The sequence below is a fragment of the Lampris incognitus genome, chromosome 21 (genome assembly GCF_029633865.1).
Source record: "Lampris incognitus isolate fLamInc1 chromosome 21, fLamInc1.hap2, whole genome shotgun sequence".
Classification (NCBI taxonomy): domain Eukaryota; kingdom Metazoa; phylum Chordata; class Actinopteri; order Lampriformes; family Lampridae; genus Lampris; species Lampris incognitus.
The window spans coordinates 12,119,041-12,128,764 of record NC_079231.1 but is presented as its reverse complement, the minus strand read 5'-3'; the positions used below and the strand labels follow the sequence as shown (position 1 = coordinate 12,128,764).

Here is a 9,724-nt window from a genome sequence, read left to right as displayed (position 1 = left end):
GTAGAGAAACTGTCAAGTAGAGAACCTGCCATGTAGAGAACCTGTCACGTAGAGAACCTGCCATGTAGAGAACCTGCCATGTAGAGAACCTGTCACATAGAGAACCTGTCACGTAGAGAACCTGTCACATAGAGAACCTGTCACGTAGAGAACCTGCCATGTAGAGAACCTGCCATGTAGAGAACCTGTCACGTAGAGAACCTGCCATGGAGAACCTGTCACGTAGAGAAACTGTCAAGTAGAGAACCTGCCATGGAGAACCTGTCACGTAGAGAAACTGTCAAGTAGAAAACTTGTCACGTAGAGAACCTGTCATGTAGAGAACCTGCCATGTAGAGAACCTGTCATGTAGAGAACCTGTCAAGTAGAGAACCTGCCATGTAGAGAAACTGTCAAGTAGAAAACCTGTCACGTAGAGAACCTGTCATGTAGAGAACCTGCCATGTAGAGAACCTGTCATGTAGAGAACCTGTCAAGTAGAGAACCTGCCATGTAGAGAACCTGTCACGTAGAAAACCTGTCACATAGAGAACCTGTCACGTAGAGAACCTCTCACGTAGAGAACCTGCCATGTAGAGAACCTGCCACGTAGAGAAACGGTCATGTAGAGAACCTCCCATGTACAGAACCTGTCACGTACAGAACCTGCCGAGAACCTGTCATATACAGAACCTGCCGAGAACCTACCATGTACAGAACCTGTCACGTAGAGAACCTGCCATGTACAGAAACTTTCATGTACAGAACCTGTTGAGAACCTGCCATGTAGAGAACCTGTCACGTAGAGAACCTGTCATGTAGAGAACCTCCCATGTACAGAAACTGTCATGTACAGAACCTGTTGAGAAACTGCCATGTAGAGAACCTGTCATGTAGAGAACCTGTCATGTACAGAACCTGTTGAGAACCTGCCATGTAGAGAACCTGTCATGTAGAGAAACTGTCGTGTACAGAACCTGTCATGTAGGCAACCTGTCATGTAGAGAACCTGTCATGTACAGAAACTGTCATGTACAGAACCTGTTGAGAACCTGTCATGTAGAGAACCTGCCATGTACAGAAACTGTCATGTAGGCAACCTGTCATGTAGAGAACCTGCCATGTACAGAAACTGTCATGTACAGAACCTGTCATGTAGGCAACCTGTCATGTAGAGAACCTGCCATGTACAGAAACTGTCACGTACAGAACCTGTTGAGAACCTGTCATGTAGAGAACCTGCCATGTACAGAAACTGTCATGTACAGAACCTGTTGAGAACCTGCCATGTAGACAACCTGTCATGTAGACAACCTGCCATGTAGAGAACCTGTCATATAGACAATCTGTCATGTAGACAACCTGTCATGTAGACAACCTGTCATATAGAGAATCTGTCATGTAGAGAACCTGTCTTTTAGAGGGAAGAAATATCCTCCTTTATATGAGAAAAAAACAAAAAATAACGACTACAACAACACACACTCAGTATCTCCCTCTCTCTCCTGCAACACCTCCCTCTCTCATAAACAGACTCATATTCACGTTCACATACATGTGTTACTGTGTGTCTGCAGCCTCTCACACAACTGACAGCATGCAGAGAAAACCACTCACAAGTTGCTTAAACACAATTGAGACACAGAAAAGGAGAGTTTATTTTCTCGTCTGTGTTAAACATGTGTGTGTTTGTGTTTGTGTGTCTTGCCTGCTTGCAGAGTAAACTGGAAAGTACAATGGTGCTGTCTTGCAAGGTTTTACAGTAACAGGACTGTGTATGTGCAACTTTGTACATGTGTTAAGTGTGTGTTTGTGTGTGTGTGTGTTTGCGCGTGCGTGTATGCTATGGGGGATCATGTAGGCCATAATACTCGCCCCATCTCATCAGTAAGTCAGGGGTGTATGGGTTTAAAGGAGAGCCATGGAGCCAAACACAAAGCATTTACTGTAAAACACATTGTAATGCAGAGTACATGCAGTAGTAATACAAGATAGTCACAGAGCCGGTGACTTACATCAGTGCAGCTGTGATGCTGTGTGGGAGGCCACGAGATCTCTAATTTGTCAATCAACACCGAGCCTCCATCTCTCCATCTCTCTCTGTCCTCTCTGTCCTCACTCCATCTCTCTCGCTATCCTCTCTCTCTCTCCATCTCTCTGTCCTCTCTCCATCTCTCTCTCTCTCTTTCTTTTTCTCTCTGTCCTCTCTCTGTGCTCTTTCTGTCCTCCCTCTGTGCTTTCTGTCCTCTCTCCATCTCTCTGTCCTCTCTCCATCTCTCTCTCTCTGTTCTCTCTCTCTCTCCATCTCTGTCGCTCTCTCTGTCCGATTCTCTCTTTCTCTGTGAATTGCTCTCGTCCTCCTCCTCCTCATATTTAAGCAGTCACTTACAGAAGAGAAATGGATGGATATAAATATTATCTATCCTATTCGAGTCTAGAGGATTTCTCTCATGTGAGGCCCGCAGATATCACAGCACGTCCACGAGTGTTTAGGGTTCAAATCCCTCATGTATAATAATTTCTGTCAGCCCTTTTTTAAAGTGTCGTCATCAGTCATGATCCATACATCAAGTTGTAGGAAACTGTAGGAGTTTGGTGGTCTTTCTAACAAACAGAAAAGAGCAACCAAATGGTCAGAGAGGTCACAGTTGAAGCCCATAGAGAGTCGTGTCATGAGCAGGGAGTCCTGCTGAAGTGTCCTTGAGCAAGATGTCTGGTCCACCATATGTGTCTTTCTGGTGGAGTGTGTCAGATGATGTCCAAACACGTTCAGACTGTCTGTCCGGACACGTCCACAGACATAGCTGTGCAACAGACAAGTCATCCAGACAGACGGATTCCAACAACACTAGAAAAAAACCTGCAATGTGACATGCATCGGTCAATATTTCATAAAAAAGGCGGATTTAAGACTCAAATGAAGTGGAATTTTGTAAGCCGAAGTCCAACGTTACCTTTCAGCCTTGATAGTGTTTCATAGGGATTTAAACTTTTACACGAGCTGTCACACAACACACGCTAACAGATATCTATCTATCTATCTATCTATCTATCTATCTATCTATCTATCTATCTATCTATCTATCTATCTATCTATCTATCTATCTATCACCTTTCTATCTTGATTGTCAGAAATCATTGCTAACATGTTTGCATGATAAACTGACATTATCAGCAGTAGTTATTGTGTGTTTGTCCTTCATATTGTTTGTATGTGTGTTTTTGAGAATTTTTTTGCGAGTTTTGTACAGTAGAAACTCTTCATTTGAACAGAAAACATCATCATTTCAATTTCCGCTTCCGCTTCCGGTGTCGGAAGATGGCGGCGCGAATTCAACATTTGTGGCGGCCTCACCCAGTACCGTCCATGGAGTGTCTTTGTCCACGTCTGCGTCTAATGCCCCTTTTCCACTACAGGTACCGGCTCAACTCGACTCGACTTGCTTCTGTGTCGTTTTGCATTACCGTAACATTACCGTAACCCCCTCTTTGTAGCTGGTCGCTGGCTCTCCATTTTTCTCAGTTTCAAAATGTACTTTTACGATAACTCCGCTTCGACCGCTTCGGTATTTAAAAATGCAAGGCGATATCCCATGCGCGCATTGATGACGCACTGGCGCGTTTTGCTGACCAATCAGAGGTCTGCGTTGATTTTGGTACCCGCTCCAGTGTTTTCGGAGCCTCGACAAAGGCGATACCAGAAAAGTGGTAACCGTTACCAAAATGCTGGTACTTTCCGGTAATGGAAAACGAAAAAAGGGCGAGTCGAATCGAGTTGAGCCGGTACCATGTCGTGGAAAAGGGGCAAATTTGTCTTCGTTTGCTGGCTGGGAGACCTGGCGCTCCATCGGCTGGGTGGGGCAGGCTAAGCTAACTGCCAGCCCGTACAGACCGGCAGTTCCGATAACACCGAGGGCGGTGTGGCGGTGGCCTCACCCGGCGTTGACTGGTTCTTTTTAATGTCGTCGTGTGGCGTGCGGGGATGTGTGTCGAACGTGTCTGGCTGGATCGGCTGGCGCTGGATCGGCTGGCGCTGGATCGGCTGGCTGGGAGAGCTTGGTCTGCTTCGTCCGGTGGGCCCGGGGACCACGGCCCCTGCCTGGAGCTGCGACCGAGGAGGAAACGCCGAGGGCGGTCTGACGACGCGGAAGCGGGGGCAGGCTAAGCTAACTGCTAGCCCATGCAGACCGGCGGTCCTGGCTGGACACTGATTTTTGGTTTAGTTTGGTTCCGTGTTAGTTTGGGTATGTGCGTGTTCTTGTAGTTTTTGGATGTGTTTTTGTCTTTGTGTTGCACTGCTGGGGGCTGGGGGAAACGGCCTTTCCTTTCATTTCATGTACGCAAGCGCATGAAATGAAATGACAAAGTGTTCCTGATTCCTGAACCAGATTCCTGATCCCCCAGTTTACTAGGAGGAGGATTTCTGGTAACTTCCAGTTTGTTCCCTCTAAACTGTGACGCCTGGGGAGGAAGTGTGGGCGTACGTAGTTTTCCATGAAGCGTGTTGTAAATACGGGGCGTCTACGTGTGAACAATGTCAGATTATAAACACTGAAACTTTGTCATTTTTATAAATGGTGACAAAACACATTTCAAATTGTAATTTTGATCTGAGGTCTGACCTCTGCAGCGACCAAACTGCCCCCAAAAACCCCTGTTCTTTTTGTTTCAATCGATCAATCGATCAGTCTTTATTTCCTGCATATAACCCATTTTGAAGATTGAAATGCAATGCAGTTTTGCATGAAGTGTTTCAAGTCTTCAGGAGTGGAGTGTGTGTTTGTTTGTGTGTGTGTGTGTGTGTGTGTGTGTATGTGTGTGTGTGTGTGTGTGTGTGTGTGTGTGGATGAGTTAACAGGATTGTGTGTGTGTTTGGGTGTGTGAGTTAACAGGATTGTGTGTGTGTGTGTGTGTGTGTGTGTTGGTGTGTTAACAGGACTGTGTGTTTGTGTGTTAACAGGATTTTGTGGACGTCAGCCCCCCTCAGAGGAACTGGAGGGGCATCGCCATCTCTCTGCTGGTGATTGTGGTGGTTTGTTCCCTCATCTCCATGTCTGTGGTCGTCCTTACCCCAGGTAAGTGTGTGTGTGTGTGTGTGTGTGTGTGTGTGTGTGTGTGTGTGTGTGTGTGTGTGTGTGTTTGTGACTGTATGATAGAGAGGATAGAGATGCATGATAGACAGATATGAGAGGATGGAAGAATGGATAGATGGACAGATGGATGGAAGAGTGGGTGGATGGATAAAAGGAAGAATGGATGGATGGAAAGAAGGAAGAATGGATGGATGGGTGGATGGATAAAAGGAAGAATGGATGGATGGATGTTTTTTTTCCTGCTGGTGTTTGACTGAATTTAAATCGGGAAGAGGATAAACATCAGTCCCTTCATTCCATCTTGGGTCTGTCATCACATTACTCATCATGTGCTACATGGATGTCACTTTGTTTGAATCTCTTCACAGATTAATTGATTTTGTTTTTGCAGCCGAGGTTCCCGGCAGCGGGAAATCCAGACTAACGGTGGCCGATCTGTTCAAACCGGAGTTCAGTGTCCATGACCCGGAGCCCACATGGATCAGCGGTGAGTAAAACAATTTCACACATTCAGAAACCCTCTTTTTAGCTGTTTTTTTTTTTGTTTGTTTGTTTTTTTTTTTGTTTTTTGTTTTGTATTTTTTATATTCACCTTCACATACGTACACTGTGCATTTATACAGCAGTTACTCTTCCTGGCGTCCACACAAGACACAAGACTTTACATTGATATGTATATACCAGGTCGCCTTCAGTGTGGAGTTTGCATGTTCTCCTAGTGTCTCCACGTAGGTCAGGTGAATCGGCTGTACTAAATTGTCCATAGGTGTGAATGTGTGTGTGTGTGTGTGTGTGTGTGTGTGTGTGTGTGTGTGTGTGTGTGTGTGTGTGTGTGTGTGTGTGTGTTTGTTTTTGTGTGTTGGCCCTGTGATGGCCTGGCGGCATGTCCAGGGTGTCTCCCTGCCTGCTGCCCAATGACTGCTGGGATAGGCTTCAGCATCCCTGCGACCCTGAGAGCAGGATAAGCAGTTTGGGTAACGGATGACTATATATATAAATAACTAGATATATACTATATAATATATATGGTATATTACTTATATATTATATGGACCATGAAGCAATGTATTGGTGCTCACAGCTGAAGTGATGGCAGGAAGACCACAAAGTAGTTTATGATGAAATATATTATATAAATATATAATGAAATAAAACACCAGCCTTGAAGCAGCCGTGTGCAGTCGGACATGGATCGGTCCTGAAATCCCCAACCAGTCTGGTCTGAATGTGTCTCAGAAACTTCATAGTTTTTCCTTTTTCTTTTGTGTGTGTGTGTGTGTGTGAGGGAGGGTGATCAGTAGTCTTCATGTCTTCATGTGGAGAAGATAATGTACTTTGGATGATGAAAATGTGGAGCCTGTCTGAAAAGCGGATTCTTTACACTGTGGACTGATTCCTGAAAAGGGATTTTGAATTGGTTAAGCGCAGCTCTCTAAAGAGACTTTTTATTTAATGAAAGTCACAGACAAGACAACTGTCTACAGAATGGCCTTCCTCCAGAGGAGCTGAACTCATCACAGTCCACGACAGAGACAGAAAGACCCACTGAATGACCCAGAAACAGACAAAAATAGAGATGAGAGCGAGAGACAGGGAGAGAGAGAGAGGGAGAGACGGAGGGAGAGAGAGAGAGACGGAAAGAGAGAGCAAGAGACAGGGAGAGAGAGACGGGGGAGAGAGAGAGACTGTATTTGTGAGAAAGACGGGTCTCCTGCTCCAGACTAGAGACAGATAGAATACCAGAGACATATAATACTAGACACAGAATACTAGAGACAGATAGAATACTAGACAGAATACTAGAGACAGATAGAATACTAGACAGAATACTAGAGACAGATGTAATACTAGAGACAGAATACTAGAGACAGATATAATACAAGTAGAGACAGATAGAATACTAGACAGATGTAGTACTAGTAAAGACAGATATAATACTAGTAGAGACAGATAGAATACTAGACAGATATAATAGTAGAGACAGATGGAATACTAGAAGACTAAAGACAGATAAAATACTAGTAGAGACAGATAGAATACAAAAGACAGATATAATAGTAGAGACAGATAGGATACTAGATTACTAGAGACAGATAGAATACTAGAGACAGATATAATAGTAGCGACAGATAGAATACAAGAGACAGATAGAATACCAGAGACAGATATAATAGTAGAGACAGATAGAATACCAGAATACTAGCGACAGATATAATAGTAGAGACAGATAGAATACTAGAGACAGATATAATAGTAGGGACAGATGGAATACTAGAGAGATAGAATAATAGTAGAGACAGATATACTAGAGACAGATAGAATACTACAGACAGATATACTAGACAGAATACTAGAGACAGATAGAATACTAGAGACAGATATACTAGAGACAGATATAATACGAGTAGAGACAGATATAATACGAGTAGAGACAGATATAATACTAGAGACAGATATGATACTAGTAGAAACAGATGTAATACTAGTAGAGACAGATAGAATACTAGAGACAGACAGAATACTAGTAGAGACAGACAGAATACTAGAGACAGATGTAATACTAGTAGAAACATAATAGTAGAGACAGACAGATACTAGAGACAGATAGAATAGTAGAGACAGATAGAATACTAGAATACTAGAGACAGATATAACAGTAGAGACAGATAGAATACGAGAGACAGATATAATAGTAAAGACAGCTATAATAGTAGAGAAAGATAGAATACTAGAGACATATGTAATAGTAGAGACATAGATATAATAGTAGAAGCAGGTAGAATACTAGAGACATAGAATACTGTTATACTAGAGACAGATAGAATACTAAAGACAGATATAACAGTAGAGACAGATAGAATACTAGAGACAGATATAATAGTAGAGACATAGAATACAAGAGACAGATATAATAGTAGAGACAGATAGAATACTAGAGACAGATATAATAGTAGAGACAGGTAGATATGATACTAGAAACAGATAGAATACTAGAGACAGACAGAATACTAGAGACATATAGAATACTAGAGACAGACAGAATATGAGTGCCACTGTGTCTCGTCCTTCCATTGGGAGATAATAATGATGAGAAGTCCTGCAGCCCGTGGTGCTTCATTACAGACACTGGCTGAGACAGTCTCACATGTACAGGGCATACACACATCAATACACACAAACACACACACTGTCACACATCTTCAAACACACAAACATACACACACACATAAATGATTGTGCATTCATGCACACATGCAAATGCAACCATCAAACACAATTACTTGCATACAAATATATGCAAAACTCACACACATGCACGGAAACACGTGTACATGCACAGAATAACACACGCATCCACAGACACACACAGGAATGGTCACAGAGGTGAACACACAAACAAACACACACACAGGCGTGTGTACACTCACAGACACGCAAATGCACTCACAAGCACAAACACAAGCAAAAGTGTATACATGCAAGAACTCGTACACATGTATTCATATTTACACATATTTACACATCCACACATAATGGAGTGGATATGGATTTAAAGGTGTTTATTTAATCATGGAGCTGTTTATATGTAAATTAGCTGGCAGACTCTACAGCAGTTACACTGCTGCCGTCACATGTTGTTCACGTTGTGAGTCAAAGCTTCACTGAAAAGCTGCTGTAGTTTGAGCTCCTGTGAGGACCATGACAGGTGTCAAGATTTCTACCACACGACACATTTCAGCGATCAGGAACATTTTATTTGTCAGAAACTGTTTCCCCCGGCCCACAGCAGCGCATCACAAAGACAACAACACATATCCAAAAACTACAAGAACTTCAAGAACACACGTACTAACTAACACCACATATAGCCTAACTAAAAAAAAAAAATGTAAAAAAAAAATCACTGTCCAAGGGAAGAAATGCCAGCCAGGATGACTGTCAGAACTGGCGGTCTGCATGGGCTAGCAGTTAGCTTAGCCCGCCCTGCTTCCGCGTCCTGTTAAGCCCAATTTATGCTCCAAATGTCGGCTAGCAGACAAATGTCTCCCGGCAGACAAAAAAGTGTCTCGCATTTATGCTTGTTGCAATGTCGCTGACTGTCTCCTGGTATCTATAGAAACGTTTCGCGTCACGCGCTGTGTTGTAAACAGTAGCGAGTGTTCTTTTTATGAATGATAGCGCGTAATGTAAACAACGCTCTCAAGCAAAACCATGGCAATGCTCAAACACCTCGTCCCTTCAATCCAACTATCCAATCACAGCTAAGCGACATAATGTGCGCGAGTCTGCGACATAAGAAAATGTGTTGTGTACACGACAGCCCTGGGAGACACAAAAAGTGTCTCTCATGACGTCAAAATAGTCAAGAGACATCTGTCTGCTAGCCGACATTTGGAGTATAAATTGGGCTTTAGAGCGCCCTCAGTGCTTCCTCCTGGGTCGCAGCTTCGGGCAGGGCCGTGGTCCTTGGGCCCACCGGATGCATCAGACCAGGCTCCCCCAGCAGATCCAATGCCAGCTCTCTCAGCCATCAAACGAAGACAAAACTTAGACGTGGACAAAGGCACTGCGTGGACGGTACTGGGTGAAGCCGCTGAAATGTGAATTCGCTCCACCATCTTGCCACACCAGAAGCGGAAGGACTTTTGTCA

General features: G+C 43.6%; 1 protein-coding gene across 1 annotated transcript in view; it reads left to right on the top strand.

The window, feature by feature from the left end:
- LOC130131363 (inactive dipeptidyl peptidase 10-like) overlaps nt 1-9,724 on the top strand; it is a 47,831-nt gene that overhangs the window by 1,204 nt on the left and 36,903 nt on the right. Inside the window, exons 2-3 of the mRNA XM_056301030.1 lie at nt 4,940-5,054; nt 5,464-5,559. Of these exons, the coding sequence (XP_056157005.1) occupies nt 4,940-5,054; nt 5,464-5,559 (211 nt within the window). The remainder of the gene's footprint in view (nt 1-4,939; nt 5,055-5,463; nt 5,560-9,724) is intronic.